Source organism: Rhineura floridana, chromosome 3 (assembly GCF_030035675.1).
Source record: "Rhineura floridana isolate rRhiFlo1 chromosome 3, rRhiFlo1.hap2, whole genome shotgun sequence".
Classification (NCBI taxonomy): Eukaryota; Metazoa; Chordata; class Lepidosauria; order Squamata; family Rhineuridae; genus Rhineura; species Rhineura floridana.
The window spans coordinates 215479932-215507928 of NC_084482.1; the positions used below are offsets into that span (position 1 = coordinate 215479932).

The window sequence follows — 27997 nt, forward strand, 5'->3', positions numbered from 1 at the left end:
GTTAGGCACAATATACAAAAAGATTCCCACTTCTGAGTAGACATGCATACAATTGTACTGCGTTAATTATACAGAGAATGTTTGTTTGTTTATTATTTATTTATTTATTGTATTTATATACCGCCCCATAGCCGAAGCTCTCTGGGCGGTTTGCAGTACCTAAAAACACATATACAAATTTAAAACACATCTTTTAAAAACAATTTAAAACACAATTTAAACATTTAAAACAATTCAAAAACACATGCTGAAATGCCTGGGAGAAAAGGAAAGTCTTGACCTGGCGCCGAAAAGTTAACAGTGATGGTGCCAGGCGCACCTCGTCAGGGATATAATTCCATAATTTGGGGGCCACCACTGAGAAGGCCCTCTCCCTTGTTGCCACCCTCCGAGCTTCCCTCGGAGTAGGCACCCGGAGGAGGGTCTTTGATGTGGAGCGTAGTGTACGGGTTGGTTCGTATCGGGAGAGGTGTTCCATTAGTAGATTTATTATTAGAATTATATCCCACCCTTCCTCCCAGTAGGAGCCCAGGGTGGAGAATTTTGGGAAGGGGGACTAAACAAGGGTAACCCTTGTCTCCTCTTTCGTTCACACTCGGGATTGAGGCTCTAGCAGCCCACATCAGAGCAGATGAAGAGATCAAGGGGATCCACATGGGCGATCAGGAAATACTGTGAGCCTTTTCACCAACAATGCTCTGGTTATCCTATCTAACCCATCTGAGGGCACTAAAGAAAGAATTATCTGATTTTCAACAAGCCATGGGTTTAGAAGTAAACTATGGCGAATCTCAGCTTTGGTCTCTGGAATTTATGATATCCTTAACTCTCCACCTAGGGTTTACCAATGACTGAAGCGAATTTGGGAAGCAGATTTAGGGATTACAATCCCAAATTCTATCTGGGACAATTACTGGAAAAATGCTCTTTTCCCAACAGTATCTGCAACCATCAGAGAAGCCTCTCTCAAAGTTGCGCACTGATAGTACCCCACTCCAGTGAGTTATATGAAGAGTACTCTATCGCCCAAATGTTGGGGAGGATGCGATGAATGGGGTTACTTCATGCATATGTGGTGGTTTTGTCTCCATGTGTCTACATTTGGTTTTCAAACATATGTCGAAGATCACCAAACAGCAGATTCAGAAGACTCTGTCCATTGACCACCTTTCCATCAATGTTGGCTATAAATTGCTACAGTGGAACGTTGTTTTCTTACTAGTAGCCGCTCAAATGACTATCTCAGCTGGCTGAAAACCTCTGTGGATTTCTCCCTAAGCGAATGGTACAGACGTTTATGGCGTATTGTGCTTGCTGAAAAGCCAATTCACAACCTCAGGTTACGAAAGAGTCAGTCCAAACCTGAAACATTTGAGGCAGTCTGGTTCCCCTTCATAAACTTTATTAATATGTCCAAAACAGAGCTTGGAAAAGTTACTCTTTTTGAACTACAACTCCCATCAATCCAGTGGCCACGCTGGCTGGGGCTGATGGGAGTTGTAGTTCAAAAAAGTAACTTTTCCAAGCTCTGGTACCAAACAGGAGTACATCCCCCGGTAACTCAGTTCTCCTGCTGGAAAGATTCTATCAGATGACTCTGCACTATGTAGCCTTAGAACTGCCTTTCTGAAATTTTAACCTAACTCTCTTATGCCTCTCTTCCCCCCCCATGTTTTACTGCACACTGCATGTCTCCATTATTGTACTTGGTATTTGTTGATGTTTTTTGTTCTTCTTACTATTGTTAAAACCCTAATAAATATTATCTTTTAAAAAGTCTGTGCTTACATGAAAGGTCTTTCCACATTCCAAGCACTTGTATGGTTTCTCCCCTCTATGAATTCTTTGATGGGAAGTGAGATGATCTCTCCACCTGAAGCTCTTTCCACATTCCAAGCATTGATATGGTTTCTCCCCTGTATGAATTCTTTGAATGGAAGTGAGACTTCTCTTGGAGGTGAAGCTGTGTCCACATTCTAAGCATTGATATGGTTGTTATCCATGTGGCTTCTGTGATGTACAGCAAGGCTTGTGTTGCGACGGAAGCTCTTTCCACATTCCATGCATTGATATGGTTTCTCCCCTGTATGGATTCTTTGATGGGAAGTGAGGTGCGAACTCTGTCTGAAGCTCTTTCTACATTCTAAGCATTTATATGGTTTTTCCCCTGTATGAATTCTTTGATGGGTTGTAAGATGGCAGCTCTGATTGAAGCTCTTTCCACATTCCAAGCATTTATATGGTTCTTCACCTGTGTGGCTTCTGTGATGTATAGTAAGGCTTTTGTTGCAACGAAAGCTCTTTCCACATTCCAGGCATCTATGTGGTTTCTCCCCTGTATGAATGCTTTGATGGGAGGTGAGACTTTCCTTCCAACTGAAGCTCTTTCCACATTCTAAGCACTGATATTGTTTCTCCCCTGTATGAATTCTTCGATGACGACAAAAGTCTGCACTTGCATTAAAGCTCTTTCCGCATTCCAAGCACTGAAATGGTTTCTCTCCTGTATGAATTCTTTGATGGGAGCTGAGACTTTCCTTCCAGGTGAAGGTCTTTCCACAGTCCAGGCATTGAAATGGTTTTTCCTCTGTGTGAATTCTTTGATGGGAAGTGAGACTTGTTTTGGAGGTGAAACTCTTTCCACATTCCAAGCATTGATATGGTTTCTCCCCTGTATGAATGATTTGATGGGAGGTGAGACTTTCCTTCCAACTGAAGGTCTTTCCACATTCCAAGCACTGATATGGTTTCTCCCCTGTGTGAATTCTTTGATGGGAAGTGAGATTTGTTTTGGTGGTGAAGTTCTTTCCACATTCCAAGCATTGATATGGTTTCTCCCCTGTATGAATGCTTTGATGGGAGGTGAGACTTTCCTTCCAACTGAAGGTCTTTCCACATTCCAAGCACTGATATGGTTTCTCCCCTGTGTGAATTCTTTGATGGGAAGTGAGACTTGTTTTGCAGGTGAAGCTCTTTCCACATTCCAAGCATTGATATGGTTTCTTGCTGCTGTGAATTCTTTGATGGGATGTGAGATTGGACCTCCTACTGAAGCTCTTTCCACATTCCAAGCATTGATATGGTTTCTCGCCTGTATGGATTCTTTGATGACGACAGAAGTCTGTACTTGCATTAAAACTCTTTCCACATTCCAAGCATTGATATGGTTTCTCTCCTGTATGGATTCTTTGATGACGACAGAAGTTTGTGCTTGCACGAAAGCTCTTTCCACATTCCAAGCATTGATATGGTTTCTCCCCTGTATGAATTCTTTGATGGTGAGTGAGATAGGTGCTCCGACTGAAGCGCTTTCCACATTCCAAGCATTTATATGCTTTCACCCCAGTGTAAATTCTGTGTTGGGAATTCTGAGTTAAGTTCTCTCCACACTCCCCAACAGTGTGAATTTTGTCACGGTCTCTCTTTTTCTTGGTTTTCAATTTGTCACCTTCTGAAACAAAGAAAACATTTGGAGCCTTAGGAAGAAACCAAACTCTAAATTATTGAACTATACCAACTATGGCAATGAATGCTTTTGAGTCCTTTCAGTTCTTCCTTTATCACAAATGAGAGACAGATCTAAGCAGAGCGTTAACTATCTCTATTTAATGGACAGTTGTATGCTACAGATTGGATCTGGACCATAGAGACCTGGTTGGACCATGGAGACCTGGGTTCAGCTTCCGGCTCAGGGATCAATCTCACTGGGTGGTCTTCGGCCAATCACTCTCTCTCAGTGCCTAGCTTACTTCACAAGATTGTTGTGCAGATAAGACACAAATATAGTAAAAGGTTAGACCCCATCATTCACTGGCAGAGGATTTCATTAGCATGCAGAAGATCCCAAAGCCAATAAATAAACTCTACATTTAAGGCAGCAGTAGGGGACCTCTGGCCCTCAGGAATCATTAGGCCCAGCAGCATCCTAATGTAGTCTGTGAGGATGTTTTCCCCAGACCTGTGACTTCCAGCGTGGGCAGGTAATGATGAGTTTAAAGTGAATTCCTAATTGTTCCTCAACAAGCAGGGCTTTCTCTCAGCACCCATCAACTGATCAGCCCTGACAGCGAGCCTAGCTGGGATGGCTGCTTTGAGAAATTCCCCATCAGGAACCCCACAGTACTCTCAAAGGGACTCTCAGACCTGAGCAGCTGATGGCTGCTGTGTTGTGTGCCTTGGAAGTCAATTTGCAACTGCCTATAAAGCACAGTAAGGCCAAATATCAAAATACAAACAATTTTGTATTTGTGGGGAAGAGAAAATAGGAAGAAAGGGTGTGGCAATGTGATGCTCCTGTATTTATAATACTGTAAATATGGTAAGTGCGGGTTTATTAGAGTATATATGGTAAGTAGACTGAGTGAGAGGGGGGAGTACACAGGCTGGAATGCTGGAGAATGTTGTGTTATGATTGGCTGAGCGTTGAGTGTCTGAAGGTATAAATGAGAATGACAGAGCGGTTGGTGGTAGGTGGAGAGAGTTCTGTTGGTGGGAGTTCTGAGGGAAGTTGGAGTTGGTTTTGTGGGTTGGATTGGATTAGGCAGGTAGTGAGGCAGGTTATTGACGGCTAGAAACATAAAGAGTAATGCAACTTATGAAACCACACGCTTGTTGACAATACCTTTAAATAATCTTGTTATTCCCTGTGTATATAAATAAATATTTCTTGGTTTACCAGAACGCCTGATCCTTGGCTGGGTTACACAGACCAGAAGAGTGGGCAGGGCATATACCAAGGTTAGGAAACAGTATCAATGGTGGCAGCGGTGAAGAGATAGTGTAACATCTTCAGGTATCCAGAGCAACCCAGGGCTGTAATCTTTAGAGGGACAAAGATACAGGGAGGTTGTGGCCTGCAAGTGCACCCAGACACAAAGTAGCAATAAGCCAGGAGGAGACTAAGGCATAGTCTCAAGGCAATATTGTTTACAGGGAGTGTCTGGTGGTGCTGCCTAGCAGTGGGATCTTGAGAGATCTTTGCTAGAGCCAATAAGAGAACCATTAAGAGACCAGGACCCTAAGGTCAGATCGTGACAAGGTGGTGACCACAGGAAGGGGCCTGACAAGTGGTGGCAGCAGGTGGGATCCTGACAGGCGACAACTAAACACAACACAGGTTTCAAATAAAATAATAAAGGGCATCTATCTTTACTAGTTAAGTGTTACCTCCAAGAACAGAGTTATGGATTTCAGAACAATGGCAGAGTTCCTGGCAAAAGGCTTCTTCTGAAAGAGCATCTTTGGACTCCTGACCTGATGATTCCAGTAAGGCAAATGCCTCACATTAATATGGGAATCTGAGATCAGTGCAGCCTGTCCCTTCTTTGAGGTTTACTGTAGTTCGGCTCCATCAAGAAATATCTCTGACGCAGTGGTTTCATCTCTGATGCCAATGGCCAACCAAAAAATAATTGGTTCCATCACCCCACCATCTCTAAAACGTATATTTCAAAAGTCTGATCGCGTATTCAGACACCAAATAGTCCATAGCTCAAGGTTAACAGCAGGAGGGTTAAAATCCCTGATGCTGTAGGTGGTGCTTGTGAACCAGAATGTTGGGGTTCCTCACAGATATAAATAACTGCATTCCAAAACAGATATTATCAGAGCTTGGAAAAGTTACTTTTTTGCACTACAACTCCCATCAGCCCCAGCTAGCATGGCCATTGGATTGGGCTGATGGGAGTTGTAGTGCAAAAAAGTAACTTTTCCAAGCTCTGGATATTATGGTCCACCAGTGAGTCTTACCGAGAAAGGCCACAATCCCACAATTCTCCTCCATGACTTCCCTATGCAGAGCTTTCTGGTCAGGATCCAGCAGCGTCCACTCCTCCTCCGTGAAAGACACAGCCACATCCTCAAAGGACACTGGACACTAAAAATGGAAAGATTAATTCTTTGTAGACAGCATAAATATTATCTCCTAGGGCTGCATGTCTACCCCATTGGATAGCAGGAGCCCGTCATCGCCTGACTTTCCTTCCTGCCTGATGCCCTGGAGGATCAAGAGACCACTTGTGAAGGAGCACCCTACAGAACCCCCTTGCTCTAGGCTGGGGGGGGTGAAAGAGACGTAGACTCTCCTTCCCCCTCCTCCTCCCAGCCATGTGTCTAACAATGGTTTGCAAAAATCCTGAATTAAACATTAGCCCCACCTCCAGACTAATGGGGGATGGGATGCAGGGTGGGTGGTCCCTGGGTTGGCCCGTTAGGGGGTCCTCAGGCTGGAGCTTCAGGGCAGGTCGAAGGGAATCTGCACAGCCCTAATATCTACTAACAACTGCTGTGTTGTTTTTATGGGATTGTTTTGGTGCACAGTTATTTACGGATGTTGATTTTAAAATTGTAATGAAATTGTTTTCTTTTAATGATGGATGTTTCCATTTTAATCTTTGGGTTCGTGGTTTCTATACTTGGGTTAGAAGCCCTTTGCGGCATTAACAGGTATACAAAATTAACAAACAATGTTGAAAAGAATCTTCATATTCATAAATAACACTAGCTAAAAGGACAGTTAAAGTGATTTGCCTGGTCATCATTATCAAGACTTAAGCCTTTGTTGAGTGGTCTACAAAGCCATCGTTGAGGCAGATTTTGTTCAGACCAAGGAAGGTGAGCAAGTATAGAAGCACTCAGGCTGTCCCCAGCCTTCTCTCCCCACAGATCCAGCCCCCTACCTCATCTGGTTCCACAGCAGCTGCTTTCCCTCCGTCACGAAAGAGAGACAGCTGAGTTCTCCCTGGTGTCATTTCATCTCCTGTGGGAGACAAAGGTGGTAGGAAGACATCAGCACGTGATTGTCTCAGAGATTCCCTGATGCATGTTTAACTATTGCACATGGGCCTCAGAAGAGGTCTTCTCTATCAAGGGTTTATACACATTTTATACTTCAGTTGCGTGAAAACACATCTCCCCCCTTTGGGCCATTGCCCACAAATCAAACTGCTGGTCCCCACATATAAAGTACATATAAAGTAGTGAAATGTAAACCAATGTGTACTGTGGGAAAGGCTGGAGATAACTGAAACAGGGAGACTAAATCCCATTAATCCTTACCCAGTGGACCCTGAATGGTGTCTGATGGAGTCTTCTTGGCCTCAAGGAAATTGTTGCCCATTTCTGCAAAGAGATCATTTCCCTGAAACAGTCATGAGGATTCAAAACAGGGAAGAGAATTAGAAATGAAATTACAGGTTCATTTCTTGGACACTTTCCAAAGAGGTTCGGCAATTAGTCAAGAATTTTGGGACACCCTCCCTCACATTTTTTGTCCATTTTGAATATCCCAATGAAACTCTCTCACACCTGCTGCTCTGTCTGCTTCTTGTCCTCTTCCTGGCTCAGGAGGAAACCTTCTGCCAGAGCCACCGCCTGGGAACTGGTCTCCACTCCACATTCCCTCACCCAGCTCTGCATCTCCGGTGGAAGGACAGCCAAGAACTGCTCTAGGATCACCAGGTCCAGGATCTGGTTCTTCGTGTGTCGCTCTGGCTTCAGCCACAGACAGCAAAGATTGTGGAGTCGGTTACAAACTTCTCGGGGGCCCTTGGCCTCCTGATAGCAGAACTGCCTGAAATGCAGTCGGTGCACATCTGAGCTGAGGGTGTCCTCCTCACCCAGGCCTTGCTGTATGGTTCTTTCCCAGAATTCCTCACTGCTGCCAGCCTTGGTGGTATAGGAGCATCTTCCTGCTTCATGGCCAGATGCGTCTTCCTCTTCCATCTTTTATCTGTGCACCAAGGAAGCCCCCAACAGGACTGAAGGAACTCCTTTGTCTTATGCCAATTTCTGTCTCAAGTCTATGAATCTCCTAATCAGAGGTGCTACCAAGTCCTGCAAAGCAAAGACATTGTTCTGTTACAGAATTATTACACTTTCAGGACAGGAAAAAACGTGGATGTGTCTGGCTAGCACGGGGGCCACACGAAGTACAACTGAGGATTCACTGCCATGAGATCAAATCAGCATTGCAGACCTACTTTAAATCCTCTCCAGGGCTTCCTAGCTTTGCAGAGAGGCAGACAAGTGGAAGAAGATCTGCTCCCTGATTTGAGTGATTTTAGAATCACAGAATGGTAGATTTGGGAGGGGCCTCTAAGGCCATTGAGCCCAGCCCCCTGCTCAATGCAGGAGTCCAAGTTAAACCATACCCGACAGGTGGCTGTCCAGCTGCATCTTGAATGCCTCCAGGGTTGAACAGACCATCACCTCCCTAGGTCATTGGTTCCAGATGTTCAGTCGAAATCTGGCTTCCTGCAACTTGAGCCCATTATTCCATATCCTCCACTCGGGGATGCTCGAGAAGTCTTCTCAAGGCTAAACATGCCCAGTTCTTTCAATCTCTCCTCATAGGGCTTTGTTTCCAGTCCCCTGATCATCCTCGTTGCCCTTCTCTGAACCCATTCCAGTTTGTCTGCATCTTTCTTAAAATGTGGCATCCAAACTCGATGCAGTATTCAAGATGAGGCCTAACCAGTGCCGAATAGAGGGGAAGTAGTACTTAATGCAATTTGGAAACAAGACTTAATGAAGCCTAAAATAGCATTTGCCTATTTTTGCAGCTATACTGCGCTGTTGGCTCATATCTTTCTCACATATAGTATCGCTGAGCCAAGTATACCCCCTCTAATAACTGTGTGTTTGGTGTTTTTTTCCTGGGGGTACAACTTGCACTTATCTTGTTAAATTTCATTCTGTTGTTTTCAGCCCAGTGCTCCACCCTATCAAGATCCCTTTAAATCTTACATCTGTCTTCCAAGGTATTAACTATCCCTCTCAATTCTGTATCATCTGCAACTTTGATAAGCATTCTCTGCACCTCCTCGTCCAAGTCGTTAATCAAAATATTGAAGATCCTTGCACCCAGGACCGAACCCTGCAGTACCCCACTCGTTACCTGCCCCCACTTTGAGAAGGAACCATTGTTGGAGTGGATCCCGGATGGATCAGCTGAGCAGGCCCTCCATGCATCCTCCCCCTGCAGCCCTGGGACCCCCCCCCTTCACCCAAATGCAGAAAAAGGGGGCGGGGTAGAGACTCACTAGATCCCAAGAAGGGCCACTGACGCAACGCTTGCGATGGTCAAAGGCCACTTTCGCTCCCCAGGTCAGAAGCCAGGAAGGATGCTCTAGGACTCTAGTCCTGTTCATTTTAACCCTTAGCGGGCCAAACATTAAGCTCACCACTCTCTCCCCGCGTCGTTCTCAAAGCAGGAGAGAAACATTACGCTGCACGCACAGAGTGGGGAGTTTTGGCTTCTTCCCGACACTCCGAACACTTCAGGTTCCCAAGCGAACCTGGCCATGCAAGGGTGGGAGAGGAGTTCCGATCGACTTCTCCCCGTCCTCCCAAATTCCCTCTCTAGGAGGCTCGCGGAGATTCCTGCAACGGGGACTGTGGAGTCTGGCTGCCCCCTTTGCACTGGGCTACATGGAGAAGTCTTCAGATGCTGAAAGGGCCCTTTGGGAGATTTTGCTTCCCCGCTCCACAAAACCGCTTTTAACTCTTTGCTCTCCTCATCTCCTGCCCTAGGAAAACCGCTCTCTACTTCACGTCTCTATTTGCATGCTGTCCTCCAGTATGGCCAATTTGGAGGGTGGGGCTTCTCTAGCTCAACACCTCTTTGGTCTCTGGTGGCGTACACAGCGTGCCTTTAAAGCACACACCCCCTTCCGGGGAAAAAACAATCCCAGGGACTGCAATTTGTTAAGAGTGCTGGGAATTGTAGATCTGAGAGGGGTAACCTACAGTTCCCAGGATTCGGGGTGAGGGGAACGTGTACGCAGCCTTTGCTCAGGCTGTGTCATCTGTACCTGCCCCTTCACACTGCCAGATTCCTGTGGGAACCTTTAGTGGCAGGAGTTGCACCAGGCCAGGAGAGGCCAAAATTCCCCTCTGTGTGTGCAATCCATGGTTCTTCTTTGGCTCCTGCTTAGAGATGATCCTACTGCTTACCTATTTATTTATTTAATGAAGACTTTATATATCTTTTACTGCCCAGGGCTCCTACTGGGAGAAAGGGCGGGATATAAATCAAATAAATAAACTATCGAAGTGATGCACATAAAAACATAAAACCAAACACTACCTTGAAATGCTTGCTGGAACAAGAGAGTCTTAGCTGTGCACCTGAGGTTCAGCAAGGACAGTACCTTTCCCATCTCACTTGGGAGTTCCACAGGCTTGGACCCACCACACTGAAAGCATAGCTTCTGATTCTTATGAGCCATGCGTGTGAGCCATGGGGGAGGGGGCCACCAAGAGAGACACCCCCCAAAAAGATCTCAGTGGTCAGGCTCGGATATAAGGGATCAGTGGGCCCTGAAGAATTCCTGGACCCAAGTTGTTAAGGGCCTTGTAGATTAATTCAAGAATCTTGAACCTGGCACAGTAACATATTGGCAGCCAGCACACGCTTTAAAGCACTGGAGTTATGAGCTAGTGGTAGTCTGTCTCCATGACCAGTCCAGCTGCAGTGTTTTGCAGCAACTGGAAGGTAGTCTCATATAAAGCGCATTGCGATAATCGCATCTGGAGGTTATAAATGCATGAGTCACCACAGCTAGGCTATCCCTGTCCAAGAGCAGCCATTGCTGGAGAAGAACTTCATCCAGAACAGGCAAATGGTCAACCTCCCGGCCACAGGCACGACCAACCCACAGTGCTTCTGTCTTCCCAGGTTGCAAGTTCCGTTTATTAGCCCTCATTCATTCCACAACTGCATCCAACGTTCCAGAGCATGCTCAGCCCCTTTTGACTCAGTTTATGGACCTGTGCTTCATCAAGATACTGATGACACTTTGCCCCCAAACAGCTCTCAATGGTGTCATCCAGATGTTAAACAGAAGTGGTGACAGGATTGTGCCCTCTTGCACACCATAGCAAAAGATCATAGGGCCAAGACATTAATCTGAATCCCCCAGTGCTATTCTCTGGTCACGACCCTGCAGGTAGGAACAGAACCACCATCCAACAGTGCCCCCAATATCCACTCCACAGATCTGGTCCAGGAGCATACCATCGTCAACAGTATCAAAAGCCACAGAAACATCAGGTAACAGAAGAGATGCATTTACCCTGTCCCACTCTTGATACAAGTCATCCATCAGGTCAACAAGGGCTGGTACCATGCCTGAACCCAGAATGAAATGGACCTAGATAGTCCGTATCCTCCTGAAATTCTTGCAACTGCTCCTCCGTCACCTTCCCTGGCTGGGCGGTAGTGATTGTCAACTGCAGGGTCTAGGGTGGGCTTCTTCAGCAGTGGACGCACTATTGTTTGTTCAAGAGCAGCAGGTACAACTCCATCAGGTAGCACACTGAGGGTTTAGCATGCTGAACTAGATTCCTAGAGATGAACCAAACAAGATTCAACCAAAATAAACTAAACTAGATTCAACTAAACTAGATTCAGCTAAAGTAGAATGAACTGAACTTGATTCCTGGAGAGGAGCAGAAAGAGACAGTGTGGTGTAATGGTTAGAGTGTTGGACTATGACCTGGGAAACCGAGGTGTGATTCCCCACTTAGCCACAGATTAGAAACCAAGTCTGCTTGGACAGATGTGGCTTCCTTCTGATCTAGCTCTTTACAACCCCTGCACCCGTGGGAGGGCTGTAGTTCAGTGGCAGAGCATCTACTTTGAGTGCAGGTCCTAGGTTACATCCATGGCTTCTCCAGGAATGGGAGTGCCTCCTGCCTGAAACCCTGGGAGCTGCTGCCAGTCAGTGTAGACACTGCTGAGCAAGATGGACCCAATGGTCTGACTCCGTGGAAAGAGCTTCCCATGTTTTTCGCAAGGTCATAGAAACCAGGCACAGAAGAATCACAATGTGTGTCTGCCAAGGAGAATTCATTTGCCATTAGTGCCCTTTATGGTTCATCTTATTTTGCAGTACCGCTGTGCCCTCAGGTTGCCCTTGGCTATTTCAGGGCCCTCCTCTTATAGCCATGAAGCTCACTGGGTGACCTTGGGCCAGTCACTGCCTCTCAGCCTCAGAGGAAGGCAATGGTAAACCTTCTCTGAATACCGCTTACCATGAAAACCCTATTCATAGGTTGCCATAAGTCGGAATCGACTTGAAGGCAGTCCATTTCCATTTTCCCCTTTATACATTTGATGTTAATGGTTCTTTGAAGTAAAATATTTTTGGAATGACTCAGATCTGATCTGAGTGCATCCGCACCTACTAACATTCTATTAACACTTTCTTACCTGAACACAATTTCAAAAGTTTTAAACATATATAATGTTGATTTCATTACAGGAATGAGACCTCCATTGGACACCAGACAGAAGCCACTGGGTAAGGACTGATGGGATGTATCTCAATTTAGTCTCTGTCGATCATGAAATAATGCCAAAATATTAGAATTTATTACCCACCCATCACCCAGAGCGGTTTACAACCATTTTAAAACACATGATTAAAAAGTTTAAAACAACATCATAGAAAATAGGGTTGATCCTAAAAATGTACATCTCAGGTGTCAAAGGCCAGAGTAAAAAGTGGCATCTTCAGTATCTGCTGAAGTTGCCAGACACACCTTGGTCAGAAGCAGGGGTGGTGCCAGGCATGACTGGGCCCTTGGGCACCAGCCTGTCCCGGGCCCACGGTGCCATAGCTGAAGCCTGCACCCACACAGCTGAAGTGGCAAAATGCCAAAATAGACTGTGAGTGCTCTGTCATGCCAATTCCCATACTCCTGTGTTTCCCCTGTTCCTTCCTGCACAATTTTGAAAGAAAAATGAGGTGGGATTTTTTAAAATAGGTTTGCAATACTAGACATGGTAGGTAGCATCAGGCAGGCAAGAGTTGGCAGCATCATTGAGATGATATGTCTAAAGGGAAATGAAATTTGGGGACATGATCACCCCTGCAGAGGGGATCATTCCTGTCAAATCTTCAGGTGGGGTAACTCCAGGGGTTTTCAGGCTAGCCACCTCTAAAATTCAATTTTGCCAAGCAAGTTTTTTTTTTAAAGACCCAACTATACTTTGGGAGGACTGTCAACAGCAGTAGTGAGTGAGGGAAAAATAAGACCAGTGATCTGACCATAGCTTCTCGTTTCCATGATGATGATGATGATGATGATTTTGTACTCAGAATGATGGCTAATTTGCCCACAAAGATTGGCTGGCTGGCTAAAAATAATAAAAAATTGTGTAACCACACAAGCTGGCTGCTTTTTATTGTTTGTGTGGTTAGCAACAGGAAAATAACAATAATACTGAATTCAGAAAGCTGTGGCTAAGGATGCCCACTAAGAGTAATAAGAATTCTTAGCAATGGGAATAAAATTTTAAAAAATCAGATAGAAAACATAAGCAAATGAATTGGTTTTGGATTGATTATGAAAAAATATAAAACATATACAAACTGAACAACTGCCACCAAACTCCCACCAAACATTTCTGAGAGGCAGAACTTACAAAACATTTCTGCATTTTTAGCCTTCACACACACACACACCCAAGCACTGTGATTGGAGATTGGTCACAGCATTCTAACCTTCTCAACCTTTCCATATCCTGGAATTCCCCTTACATGGTGTTGTAATTGCTACATTGCTGAGACTCTCTTTCTGGCTTAAATAGAGACTGTTTTGAGCTATAGATCTGTACAAATCTCTACAAATGAATCAAGACTAGCTGTTCAATTTGGCAGACATCTGTAGCTGCTTCAACTCAATCTGGACACATCACAAATCGACCCGATTTGGTTTGTGATTCGCCCGAATCCTGTGCATAGCCCTACAAATTATTCAGCTGTCCAAAGGAGCCCTTGCCTAACAACATAACATTGAAATGCAGAGCATCATAGGAGAACCTTAAAAAAAAGAGTAAACACATAATAAAAGTTTGGTATTAATATTATATATTAGTTTTAAAAACCCTTTATTGCTACAATAGGTTTGCCAACAAATGCCTCCAAGGAAATTAGGAAAGGCATTGCCTGGTTTTTATATGATGTAAAAGCTAATATATGCAATATCCAAGGGTTGCATTCAATGGATCAGCTGAATTCATATTCAACTAACCCATTGAAATCAATGAACCTTAGTTGTGTCCTTTAACTTCAACTGGTCTACTCTGAGTAGAATTAGCATTGAATACCACTCTTCCAGGCAGAGACGAGCACACGAACAGAAAGACAAAGAGGAAATACTATTTACATTGCAATGATCACTCTAGGATGCACACCTTAACGTGGTGAGGGGGTTTGAGAGCGCTGAAGAAGCTAAGAGCAATGCCGTCAGGAGTCTAGACCAAGAGGCTAGATTCCTAGCATGGACACCCAAGGCAGAACGGTCAAAGCTGAGACACCAGACTAAGATGCATCCAAACTCACGAGGAAGGCAATGGTAAACCACCTCTGAATACCTCTTACCACGAAAACCCTATGAACAGAGTATCCAAAATGCAACACGAGATAGTGCTGGAAGATGAGACCTGCAGGTCAGAAGGCACTCACTGAACTACTGGGGAAGACAAAGGACTACGAGTAGCACTGTGACTAATGATGCAGCTGGGTCAAAGCCGCAAGGAAGCCCAAAGGCTGATGTGCACTGATGCAAAAGGAGTGTCCAGAGTTGTATGACGCGCACAATAGGAACATGGAATGTGAGAAGCATGAACCAGGGAAAGTTAGAAATTGTCAAGCAAGAAATGGAATGCATCAACATTACAATACTTGGCATGAGAGAACTAAAATGGACGGGAATGGGACGTTTTGAATCAGGCAACTACAAAATATTTTATGCTGGAATTGAGAAATTAAGAAGAAATGGAGTTGCTTTAATAGTGAGAAGTGATGTAGCAAAAGCAATTAGGAGCTACAACGCAAGGTCTGAGCGAATGATATCAATGAGATTAAATGGGAAACCAACCAACATAACCATCATCCAAGTCTATGCTCCAACGGCAAACGCAGAAGAAGAGGAACTGGAGAGATTTTACGCAGAAATAGAGAAAGAAATTGATCACACACCAAAACAAGATGTGCTGATAATCATGGGGGATTGGAATGCAAAAGTAGGGAACAGAGAAGAATTAGGAATTATGGGGAAATGGGGCCTAGGAGACAGAAATGAAGCAGGAGACTTATTGAATTCTGTGAAGCCAATAATTTGTTTCTTGCAAACACATTTTTTGATCAACCAAAAAGATGACTGTACACATGGACATCACCAAATGGTCTATATAGAAATCAAATTGATTATATAATTGGTAGCAGAAGATGGAGAAGTTCCATGCTTTATGTGAAAACAAGACCAGGAGCAGACTGCGGTACAGATCATGAACTGGTCGTATCGAAAATCAGAGTAAAGCTAAAGAAGAAGAACCAAGCAATCATAATGCCAACATACAATCTAAATAACATCCCAGAAGAATATAAAGATCAAATAAGGAACAGGTTTCAGGATTTAAACTTAGTTGACAGAGAACCAGAACTATGGAATGAAGTCAGAGACATTATCAGGAAAGAATGCAAAAAGACAATAGTTAAAAAGAGAGAAAGACCTCAATGGATGACTGAAGAAACTCTTAAGATGGTTAAAGAGGGAAGGAAAACAAAAGCAAAAGGAGATAGAAACACGGTCAGAACCCTAAATGCAACAATACAGCGACTAGTACGTAGGGACAAAGAGACCTATTACAATAGTTACTGTATAGAAATAGAAGAGAACAAAAAGGGTAGAACAAGAGCCCTATTCCAAAAGATTAGAGAAATGAAAGGGAAATTTAAACCAAGAGTAGGGATGTTGATTAATCAACAGGGGAACACACTGACTGACCGAGATGAAATAAAAGGAAGATGGAAGCAATACACTGAAGAACTCTATAAAAGAGATGCAAGGATGACAGATTCATTCACGGAGGAACCGTATGATGAAGAACCAGAAATCTTAAAATACTTGGAAGAAACAAATCACCAGGAATAGATGGCATACCAATAGAGTTGCTACAAGCTACTGAGATTGAATCTGGCCAAATTTTGACAAAAATCTGTCAAGAAATATGGAAAATTAAACAATGGTCCACAGACTGGAAGCGTTCCATATACATCCCAATTCCAAAGAAAGGGGATCCCAGGGAATGCAGTAATTATTGAACTATTGCCTTAATATCCCATGCAAGTAAAGTAATACTCAAGATTCTACAACAAAGGCTCTTACTATATATGGAGCGAGAAATGCCAGACATCCAAGCTGGATTTACAAAGGGAAGAGGTATCAGAGATCATATCGCAAACATTCATTGGATAATGGAACGGAGCAAGGAATTTCAGAAGAAAATCACCCTGTGCTTTATAGATTACAGCAAAGCCTTTGACTGTGTAGATCATGAAAAACTATGGAATGCTTTAAAAGAAATGGGGGTGCCACAGCATCTGATTGTCCTGATGCGCAATCTATATTCTGGACAAGAGGCTACTGTAAGGACAGAATATGGAGAAACTGACTGGTTCCCCATCAGAAAGGGTGTGAGACAGGGGTGTATTTTATCACCCTATTTGTTTAATCTATATGCAGAACATATCATACGGAAAGCAGGATTGGACCAAGATGAAGGAGGTGTGAAAACTGGAGGGAGAAATATCAATAATTTAAGATATGCAGACGATACCATACTACTAGCAGAAACCAGTAATGATTTGAAACGAATGCTGATGAAAGTTAAAGAGGAAAGCACAAGAGCAGGACTACAGCTGAACGTCAAGAAGACTAAAGTAATGACAACAGAAGATTTATGTAACTTTAAAGTTGACAATGAGGACATAGAACTTGTCAAGGATTATCAATACCTCGACACAGTCATTAACCAAAATGGAGACAATAGTCAAGAAATCAGAAGAAGGCTAGGACTGGGGAGTGTAGCTGTGAGAGAACTAGAAAAGGTCCTCAGATGCAAAGAGGTATCACTGAACACTAAAGTCAGGATCATTTAGACCATGGTATTTCCGATCTCTATGTATGGATGTGAAAGTTGGATGGTGAAAGAAGCGGATAAGAGAAAAATAAACTCCTTTGAAATGTGGTGTTGGAGGAGAGCTTTGCGGATACCATGGACTGCGAAAAAGACAAATAGTTGGGTGTTAGAACAAATTAAACCAGAACTGTCACTAGAAGCTAAAATGGTGAAACTGAGGTTATCGTACTTTGGACACATCATGAGAAGACATGATTCACTAGAAAAGACAATAATGCTGGGAAAAACAGAAGGGAGTAGAAAAAGAGGAAGGCCGAACGAGATGGATTGATTCCATAAAGGAAGCCACAGACCTGAACTTACAAGATCTGAGCAGGGTGGTCCATGACAGATGCTCTTGGAGGTCGCTGATTCATAGGGTCGCCATAAGTCGCAGTCGACTTGGAGGCACATAACAACACAATCACTACATTAATATTATAAATTAAATAATGTTGCAACACAGTATGGTCTGAAGGAACAATTTTCTATTGATCTGAATGCTAAAGTTGATTCTTCAGATTCTATAAGGAAAGTAAAGGCATGATGCACACCTGGTGGCCTCCTGTCCTCTCAGCTCAGCTTCCCTCTGGCAACCCAGAAGATGTGAACCTCCTTGAGTTGGCCACAGGCACCCTCTATGGCACTGCATAACTTTAAAACAATGTTTATATATGATTTAAATTGTGAGTGGGCCTGGCCTGGAGACCAGACATATCCTGCCTCAAGATGTTTGTGTTAAATGTGCCAGAATAGTGTTCTGCTTATTACGGCGTGCGGGCCAGAATTCCGTTTGCCCTTCCCTCGGCTGAAATAAATCGAAAAAGCAGCTTGATCTCTTCTGATTGCCAGTATTTCCCTTTCCTGGACTGCGAATGAGCAGCCGTCTTTTTATGTCCTTAAATCACCATGTGTTGAGGGAACAAAACAATAGATTTTTATACTTTCTTCTTCCTGTGCTTTCCTTTGCTTTTCTGAAGAAGCAAACTGAGTTTTTTAATATTAAAGCAATTAAAGAGCAATTCTGCACACAAAGGTACACGGGAATCCTGACACTGAACCCTTCCCCATAATCAGTAGATTATCACCCCCAACTTGCCTAAACCTCTGTGACCTCACTGGCTGTGCTTCCAGGGCCTCGTAGCAGCCCTGCCAGGTCCAGTGACCACCAGCTGCCACAGCATTTATGGGTTCCCTCCTACATGAGATTTTTGGTGGGAAGTGAGACTTCCCTTCCGGCTGAAGTTCTTTCCACATTCCAAGCATTGATAGGATTTCTTCCCACTGTGAACTTTTTCATGGGAGGTGAGATGGTATTTCCGACTGAAGCTCTTACCACATTCCAAGCACTTATACGGTTTCTCCCCTGTATGAATTCTTTGATGGGAAGTGAGATGCTGGCTGTGAATGAAGATCTCTCCACATTCGAAGCATTTATATGGTTTCTCCCCTGTATGAATTTTTTGATGGGAGATGAGATTTTCCTTCCAGCTGAAGCTCTTTCCACATTCGAAGCACTGATATGGTTTCTCCCCTGTATGACTTCTTTGATGGTAAGTGAGATAGGTTCTCTGACTGAAGCTCTTTCCACATTCCAAGCACTGATATGGTTTCTCTCCTGTGTGAGTTCTTTGATGGGAAGTGAGGTGACCACTGTGTCTGAAGCTTTTTCCACATTCCAAGCATTGATATGGTCTCTCTCCTGTGTGAGTTCTTCGATGGGAAGTGAGGTGGGTACTGTGTCTGAAGCTCTTTCCACATTCGAAGCACTGATATGGTTTCTCCCCTGTATGACTTCTTTGATGGGAAGTGAGACTGTATCTCCGACTGAAGCTCTTTCCACATTCCAAGCACTGATATGGTTTCTCTCCTGTGTGAGTTCTTTGATGGGAAGTGAGATTGTCTCTCCGACTGAAGCTCTTTCCACATTCCAAGCAAGGATATGGTGTCTCCCCTGCATGAATTCTTCGATGACAACAAAGGTCTCTGCTTGCATGAAAGCTCTTTCCACATTGCAAGCACTGATATTTCTTCCGAATGTGAACTATTTCATGCCTACTGAGACAGGTGCTCCGACTGAAGCTCTTTCCACATTCCAAGCATTTACATGGTTTCACCCTGGTGTGAATTCTGTCTTGGGAATTCTGAGTTAAGTTCTCTCCACACTCCCCAACTATGTGAATTTTGTCACCGTCTCTTTTATTCTTGCTTTTCAATTTATCACTTTCTGCAACAAAGAAAGAAAACGATTGGAGCCTTAGGAAGAAATGGTACCCTAACTTATTGAACAATGCCAATGACTGTTTGTGATAAATGAAGAGCGGAAAAGACTCGCACGGGAGACAGATCTAACTAGAGAGTTAACTGCCTCTATTTAATGGACAGCTGGTATACTACAACCTGTTGAATTTGGCCATGGAGCCCTGGGTTTAGCTTCCAGCTCAGGGATCAATCTCACTGGGTGGTCTTGGGCCAATCGCTCTCTCAGCCTAGCCTACTTCACAAGATTGTTGTACAGATAAACGGAACAACACTGCATTCTCTCCAGAGCTGTTAGGAGCAATGTGTGATGGGCTAAGCAGCCCTTACTGAATATTGATTAGAAATAAGTTTCCCATCAGAGTTCAGTGTTAAAAATAGCCCCACAGGTTTAAAGACAACAGGCGGCCAAGATATCAGGAGTATAATGTAAGATAGATAAACAGACTGACAGGCCATGCATGGTTTTTTCCCCTTGAGTGCCTTTTATGGCTTTTCCTGTTCCCAACTGGGGATTGACTGACGCCTTTAGTGCTGTGCATCTGAGTGTCTCCATGTGAATTTAGAGGGCCTGACAGGTAAGCTCCTGAAATTCCCAAAGTATCATTTCATGCTCCCTCCCAATTTTCTTATAAAAGTGTGTGTTGAGGCTCCCAATCTACCAGTCCTTTTGGATGAGGTCACTTACCTTTCAATTTACCAGTCCTTTTGGACGAGGTCACTCATCATTACTGCTGGAAAGTTCAAGGCTTGCCTTGCCTTGGAACTTAGTAGGTGAGAATATTCATCCTTTCCCTGATGGATACTTATAGATGTCTGGATTTATATGACTATATCATAGTATAACAACATGCTTTGAAGCTTGATTAATGCTAAGAAATGTTTAATTGAATAGGCATTGCATAATAGCCTGACATATCATATTATATTGCTTTACTTTTGAGAATTTAACTCAGTATACTGGCTAAAGCCAGGAATATATGTTACTTATGTAACCAAGAATTCAGTGGGTATGAAATAAACATTATTAGTTATTCTGCTGTAAAATCCCATTATTTTTTGTGGATGTCCCTAGTCTTGGGGATTTTCTTCTTTTGATCTGCCCCTATGGATATCTTCTATGCTCAGAGACAGGGTGCGCTTAAGTGAGCACAATGTTTGACAAGTGGAGCTCTGGGGGGCCATAAGGTTCAAAGGAAAGTCATGTCAACCCCCAATCCTGTGCATTCACTAGAATGAGGTACTTCTGACTATTTCAAATGGAAATATACAAATATGATAAGAAGGTAGACCCCATCAGTCACTGGCAGAGGATTTCATTGGCATGCAGCAGATCCCACGGCCAATAGATAAACTCTACAGCTAACGCAGCAATGGGGGACCTCTGGCCCTCAGGAATCATTAGGCCCACCAGCATCCTAATGTAATGTGTGAGGATGTTTTCCCCAGACCTCTGACTTCCAGCATGGGCAGGTAAAGATGTGGCAGCAAAGAAATGACTGGGAGCTTAAAGTGCACTCCTAATTGTTGCTTGGCAAGCGGAGATTTCTCTCAGTACCCATCAGTTGATCAGCCCCGACAGGGAGCCCTGCTGGGATTGGCTGCATTGAGGAGTTCCCCATCAGGAACCTCACATTGCTCTCAAAGGGGCTCTCAGACCTGATCATCTGATGGCCACTGAGATCCATCACTTGGAAGTCCATTTGCAACTGCCTGTAAAACACAGTGAGGCCAAGTATCAAAACACCAATAAAAATTTTGTTTTGAGGGAGAAGAGAATATGCGAAGAAACAGGGGGGTGCAACCATCAGACACAAAAAGGGGTTTGCAAGTAAAATAGTAAAGTCAATCTGTCTTTGATAGTTAAATGTTACCTGCCTGAACAGTGTCTTGGAATTCAGAACAATGGCAGAGTTCCTGGCAAAAGGCTTCTTCTGAAAGAGCATCTTTGGACTCCTGACCTGATGTTTGCAGGAAACCAAAAGCCTCACATATTTATGGGAATCTAAGATTAGTACAGCCTGCCCCCTTTCTCAGGTGGAATGTTTGGCCCAATCAAGAGACCTGCTCCATCTCTGATGCCAGTGGCCAACCAGGAAATAACTAGTTCCATTTCCCCACCATCTCTAAAACGTATATTTCAAAAGTCTGATCGTATATTCAGACACCAAAGAGTAGATGGCAGGGGGCTTAAAATGTCAGATGCTGTAGGTGGTGCTTGTGAACCGTAATGTTGGGGTTCATCACAGATATAAATAATTGAATTCCAAACCAAATATTATGGTCCACCAGGGAGCCTTACCGAGAAAGGCCACGAGCCCACCATTTTCCTCCATGACTTCCCTATGCAGAGCTTTCTGGTCAGGATCCAACAGTGCCCACTCCTCCTCTGTGAAAGACACAGCCACATCCTCAAGGGAGACTGGACGCTAAAAATGGAAAGATTAATTCATTGAAAGCAGCACAAATATTATCTCCTAGGGCTGCATTTCTACCCCACTGGATAGCAGGAGCCCAACATCGCCTGACTTTCCTTCCTGCCTGATGCCCCGCAGGATCAAGAGATCATTTGTGAAGGGGCCCCATGCAGAACTGCCTTGCTCGAGGCTGGGGGGCGGGCAGAAGAGATGTAGACTCTCCTTCCCCCTCCTCCTCCCAGCCATGTGTCTAACAATGGTTTTCAAAAATCCTGAATTAAACATTAGCCCCACCTCCAGACTAATGGGGGATGGGATGCAGGGCGGGTGGTTCCCGGGTTGGCCCGTTAGGGGGTCCTCGGATCATAGCCTCAGAGCAGGTCAGTGGGAATCTGCACAGCCCTAGTATCTACTATTTGTTGCTGTGTTGTTTGTGAGCACAATTCTCTATGGATATTGATTTTAATATTGTAATGAAATTGTTTTATTTCAATGATGGGTGTTTCTATTTTGATCTTTGAGTAACTGGTTTCTATACTTGGCATTAACTGTGGCATTAAAGAGTATGCAAAATTAATAAACACTACTGAAAAGAATCTTCACACTAATAAATAACGCTAGCTATATCCAAAGGGATAATGAAAGTGATTTGGCTGGTCCCCATTATCAAGATTTAAGCCTTCGTTGAGGCAGATTTTGTTCAGACCAAGAGAGGTGAGCAAGTAGAGAAGCACTCAGGCTGTCCCCAGCCTTCTCTCCCCACTGATCCAGCCCCCTACCTCATCTGGTTCCACAGCAGCTGCTTCTCCTCCATCGGAATAGAGAGACAGCTGAGGAGGTCTCCCTGGTGTCATTTCATTCCCTGTGAGAGACAAAGGTGGTGAGAAGCCATTAGTACATGACTGTGTTTAACTATTGCACATGGGCCTCAGAAGAGGTCATCTGTTGAGCGTTTATACACGTTTTATATTTCAGTTGCATGAAAACACATCTCTTACCCTTTGGGCCATTTCCCACAAATCAAACTGTTGGTCCCCATGTATAAATCAGTGAAATGTAAACAAATGTGTACTCTGGAAAAGGCTGGAGATAACCGTCCTCCAAAATTAAAACAGGGGGACCAAACTGAGATAAACCCCAATAATCCTTACCCAATGGGCCCTGAATGGTGTCTGATGGAGGCTTTGCGGCATCAAGGAAATTGGTGCCCGTTTCTGCAAAGAGATCCTTTACCTGAAAAAGTAACAAAGGGTCAAAACAGGAATTGGGGAAAAGGGTTAGAAAAGGAATGTCAGAGGCACAAACCTAGGAGGTTATTGGACATCCTTCCTTGGATGATTTCCAAGGTAGCTGGGCAATTAGCAGAGAATTTTGGAATATCCTCCTTCACATTTTGAGCCCCCTGAAAGTATCTGAAGAAATGTTCTCACCTGCTGCTTGGCCTGTTTCTTGTCTTCTGCCCGGCTCAGGAGGAAACCTTCTGCCAGGGCCACCACCTGGGAACTGGTCTCTGCTCCACATTCCCTCACCCAGTTCTCCATCTCCGGTGGAAGGACAGCTAAGAACTGCTCCAAGATCACCAGGTCCAGGATCTCATTCTTTGTGTGTCGCTCTGGTTTCAGCCACTGTAGGCAGAGATGGTGGAGTTGGTTGCAAATGTCCCGGGGGCCCTTGGCTTCCTGGTAGCGGAAATGCCTGAGCTGTTGGCGCTGCACATCTGAGCAGAGGGTGTCCTCCTCAGCTGGGACCTTCTGCATGGTTTTCCCAGAATTCCTCACTGCTCACAGCCTCGGTGATAGAGGAACATCTTCCTGCTACAAGGCCAGATGAGTTCTAACATCCAGTATTTGCTGGAAGACAAATTAACATTTCTTCCTTGCATCCGAGATCAGATATACTGCTTCTGCACATGGAAGTTTTATTCCCCACACAGCTACTCATGTTGCTCTCACACCAACTATTTAGCATATCCGTGACCCAATTATTTCATTAATTGGGGCAGAACTTTCTCCATCTTTTCATTCCCCTCCCTTTCTCTGTGTTCTCTTACACAGACTCAACGGACAGAGAAAAACACGCCACATCTCCAGCCAGCTGTGCTCCAAAAGTTGCCTTCCACCGTTACACAGATGTATCAGCAACTGAGGGTCCTCATGTATGCTTTGTAAGCTCCATTTCCACCCTCTAGAACCCTGCTTCCCTTCTTTAAGCTGCAATCCAAAACCCCAACATGTCAAAAGTGCAGGCAGAAGGCTTTTGTCTGTCCCCCGTATTTTAAGAACATGAGAAGAGCCTGCTGGATCAGGCCAGTAGCCCATCTAGTCCAGCATCCTGTTCTCACAGTGGCCAACCAGGTGCCTGGGGAAAGCCCGCAAGCAGGACCCGAGTGCAAGAACACTCTCCCCTCCTGAGGCTTCCGGCAACTGGGCTTCAGAAGCATGCTGCCTCTGACTAGGGTGGCAGAGCACAGCCATCACGGCTAGTAGCCATTGATAGCCCTGTCCTCCAAGAATTTGTCTAATCTTCTTTTAAAGCCATCCAAGCTGGTGGCCATTACCGCATCTTGTGGGAGCAAATTCCATAGTTTAACTATGCGCTGAGTAAAGAAGTACTTCTTTTTGTCTGTCCTGAATCTTCCAACATTCAGCTTCTTTGAATGTCCACGAGTTCTAGTATTATGAGAGAGGGAGAAAAACTTTTCTCTGTCCACTTTCTCAATGCCATGCATATACACTTCTATCATGTCTCCTCTGACCCGCCTTTTCTCTAAACTAAAAAGCCCCAAATGCTGCAACCTTTCCTCGTAAGGGAGTCGCCCCATCCCCTTGATCATTCTGGTTGCCCTCCTCTGAACCTTTCCAACTCTATAATATCCTTTTTGAGGTGAGGCGACTAGAACTGTACACAGTATTCCAAATGCGGCCGCACCATAGATTTATACAACGGCATTATGATATCGGCTGTTTTATTTTCAATACCTTTCCTAATTATTTTCTGCCCTAGCAAGCGTGAACGATGGATCTGCAGATGTGGATGCAGTTTGGGTTCCTCTCTTAATAAGGGCTGTTTTAATGGGCTTGTTTAATTGTACATTTCAATGGTGGATGTTTATCTCTTAAGTTCGGATGAAATGTTCTACTGTGTTTTTTTACTTTATTTTTACTTATATGTCTGTTCATATTTTTGAATTGCTTTTAGAGTTGTAAACACTTAGAAGCCGTGTTGGCAATTAAACAGTATATAAATGAATGATAATAATAATCTACTTTGTTTTCATGTCCAATTAATGCTACATTTATTTACTTTCATTTGAGGTCTCCTGAATTTGATTCCTTCGAATGAAAAACCACCAGTTATTCTCAGTAGTGCTTTCTGTCCAATCTCAAAATATCCCCACAGCATCACAGGGGTTACATGTCTGAATGGGCGCGTGAGTCAGGAGGACTGATAATAGCACAATTGATAATAGCACATAATTGAGCCCCCTGCTCAATGCAGGTATCCAAGTTGCATAAAGATGGCGGTAGAGGCAACAGCTACAGGCGATGGAGCTCCACCACCGATGGCTTTTACGGGGTAATTCCCCCTCGGCTGAAGGCTACAACGCACAGAGTGGTGGAGTCCCCCCTCTCTTTCTCTGTGCTGCCTCCCTCGATATTTGACCTGGACTTGGACGCCAGCGATCGGTATGACCCAGGGACGCGATGTGATACTCTACCTCAGCCTTTCCTAACCAGTGTGCCTCCAGATGTTGTTGGACCACAACTCCCATCTTTCCTGACCATTGGCGATGCTGGCTGAGGCTGATGGGAGTTGTGCTGCGGCCTCTCGGAGGGCCTGGTGCTGTGACCTGTCCTTGGAAGACGCCGCTTTGCTATGAAGATCTTTTGCCTTCTGAGGGTTAGGAAGCACCCCTGCAGCGGCGGTCGTCCTACCTTATGGCCTCGTCCACTTTGCCTGATACCAGTTGCGTTTGCACCCTGGCTCCTTCGCCTTGGCTTCTTTGAGAAGAACTGCCCTGTTGGTTTCGATTTTGAGGGGCCTCTTTGTCCCGCCCCTCTCCCTGCTGGAGTTGCTGGACGCTAAGATCGGGGAGGGGGGAAGATGCCGTTTTAGATCCTGCAAACGGACTATCACCCACACTGGTTTCTATGCCAATGTGGGAAGACTTACACCAGGAGCTTCCATCTGCAGTTACACCTTCGGACTATAGAGGCGAGAAGCCCTATTGTTGAAACTCAGTTGCCTCTACCTTATTGTTTAGTTTCTACTGTCTAGTTTTTTGATGTTTTGATGTTTTATATGTTTTTGCTTTGTACGTCGCTCAGAGTGGCTGGTTAATCCAGCCAGATGGGCAACTAATAAATCGAATAAATAAATACATAAATAAAAATAAATAAACCATAGCCAACAGGTGGCTGTCCAGCTGCCAATTGAATGGCTCGTATTGGACAGCTCATCACCTCCCTAGGTCATTGGTTCCAGATGTTCAATCAACATCTGGCTTCCTGCAACTTGAGCCCAGTATTCCATGTCCTGCACTCTGGGATGCTCGAGAAGGGATCCTGGCCCTCCTCTGTGTGACAACCTTTCAAGTACATGAACAGTGCTATCATATCTCCCCTCAGTCCTCTCAAGGCTAAGCATGCCCAGTTCTTTCAGTCTCTCCTCATAGGGCTTTGTTTCCAGTCCCCCGATCATCCTCGTTGCCCTTCTCTGAACCCGTTCCAGTTTGTCTGCATCCTTCTTAAAATGTGGTGTCCGGAACTCGATGCAGTACTCAAGATGAGGCCTAACCAGTGCCAAATAGAGGAGAACTAGTACTAAATGCAATTTGGAAACAAGACTTAATGCAGCCTAAAATAGCATTTGTTTTCTTTTGCAGCTATATTGCACTATTGGCTCATATCTTTCTCGCATGTAGTATTGCTGAGCCACGTATCCCCCATCTAATAATTGTGCATATGGTTTCTTTTTCCTGGGTGTACAACTTTGCAATTATCTTGTTAAATTTCATTCTGTACAGTTGGCTCTTGAATGCCTCCAGTGTTGGAGAACAAACCACCTCTGAAGGTAAGTGGTTCCACATGTTCAGTCAACATCTGGCTTCCTGCAACTTGAGCCTATTATTCCATGTCCTGCACTCTGGACGCTCGAGAAGAGATCCTGGCCCCCCTCTGTGTGACAACCTTTCAAGTACGTGAACAGTGCTATCATATCTCCCCTCAGTCTTCTCTTCTCCAGGCTAAACATGCCCAGTTCTTTCAGTCTCTCCTAACTGGGCTTTGTTTCCAGTCCCGATCATCCTTGTTGCCCTCCTCTGAACCTGTTCCAGTTTGTCTGCATCCTTCTTTAAATGTGGCATCCAGAAGTGGATGCCATACTCAGGATGAAACCAAACCAGTGTCAAACAGAGAGGAACAAGTACTTAATGTGATCTGGGAACAATACAGTGCAGTCTAAAACAGCATTTTTTTCTGCAGCTACATTGTAGTTGACTCATTCAGCTTGTGATCAATAACCATTCCAAGCCCTTTCCCGCACGTAGTATTGCTGAGCCAAGTATCCCCCATCTTATAACTGTGCATTTGGTTTCTTTTTCCAAGGTGTAGAACTTTGCACTTATCTCTGTTAAATTTTATTCTGTTATTTTCAGCCCAGTGCTCCAACCTGTAAAGATCCCTTTGAATTTTCTTTCTGCCTTCTAAGGTATTAACTATCCCTCCCAATTGGGTATCATCATCAAATTTGATAAGCATTTCCTGCACCTCCTCATCCAAGTCGTTCATAAAAATACTGAAGAGCACTTGGCCCACCACTGAGCCCTGCGGTACCTCACTCATTACCTCCCGGCACTTTGATAAGGAACCACTGTTGGAGCGGATCCCGGATGGATCAGCGGAGCAGGCCCTCTATGCACCCGCCCCCTGCAGCCCTGGGACCCCCATTCACCCCAATGCACAAAACGGGGCGGGAGAGAGACTCACCAGATCCCCAACGGGGCCACCGACGCAGGGCTTGGGAAAGACAAAGGCCACTTTCAAGCCGCACGTGAGAGGCCAGGAAGGAAAGGACTTTGCAGGGAGGTGTTTTCTTCTTCTTCTTCTGCAGGACCCCGCCCCTTCATCCCCCCTCCCTTCCTCTCTAGGAAACGAGTTTTAACCCCTAGACAGCCAAGCGGCAGGATCCCTCCTCCCTCTCTCTCTCTCTCTCTCTCTCCGCGTCGCTCTCAGAGGAGGAGCCAAAGAGGAATCTTGCACTGCACGCACAGAGTTGGGAGTTTGGGCCTCTGGATGAGACTCCGGACACTTCAGGTTCCCAAAGGAAGTGACGATTTAAGGGGAATGGG

General features: G+C 44.6%; 1 protein-coding gene across 8 annotated transcripts; it reads right to left on the reverse strand.

The window, feature by feature from the left end:
• Positions 1-41: 41 nt before the first annotated feature.
• Positions 42-27987, reverse strand: LOC133381584 (gastrula zinc finger protein XlCGF26.1-like). 8 transcript variants are annotated; one of them, XM_061620886.1, is made up of 8 exons: positions 27636-27987; positions 23079-23498; positions 22800-22881; positions 22428-22510; positions 21534-21660; positions 18297-19199; positions 6040-6046; positions 42-3294 (listed from the first exon to the last, which is right to left on the reverse strand). In XM_061620886.1, the coding sequence occupies exons 2-8, from the start codon at positions 23403-23405 to the stop codon at positions 1977-1979; spliced, it is 2847 nt and encodes a 948-aa protein (XP_061476870.1). In that variant the 5' UTR covers positions 23406-23498; positions 27636-27987; the 3' UTR covers positions 42-1976. The 8 variants fall into 8 exon arrangements, with proteins under 8 accessions (XP_061476870.1, XP_061476865.1, XP_061476868.1 ...); XM_061620881.1 differs by lacking the exons at positions 6040-6046; positions 18297-19199; positions 21534-21660; ... (2 more) ...; positions 23079-23498; positions 27636-27987 and adding exons at positions 5749-5875; positions 6678-6757; positions 7057-7138; positions 7306-7833; positions 9183-9326 and having other exon boundaries at positions 42-3451; XM_061620884.1 differs by lacking the exons at positions 6040-6046; positions 18297-19199; positions 21534-21660; ... (2 more) ...; positions 23079-23498; positions 27636-27987 and adding exons at positions 5749-5875; positions 6678-6757; positions 7057-7138; positions 7306-7833; positions 9042-9152 and having other exon boundaries at positions 42-3448.
• Positions 27988-27997: the final 10 nt, after the last annotated feature.

Bases quoted from the DNA above. Each gene is read 5' to 3' on its own strand.
- LOC133381584 (XM_061620886.1), bottom strand. From the start codon at position 23,405: ATGCAGAAGGTCCCAGCTGAGGAGGACACCCTCTGCTCAGATGTGCAG. The intron at 22,882-23,078 runs GTGAGAACATTT...TTACTTTTTCAG, and splicing joins AGAAACAGGCCAAGCAGCAG to GTAAAGGATCTCTTTGCAGA. The intron at 19,200-21,533 runs GTAAGGCTCCCT...TCTTTGTTGCAG, and splicing joins TGGGCTCGTGGCCTTTCTCG to AAAGTGATAAATTGAAAAGC.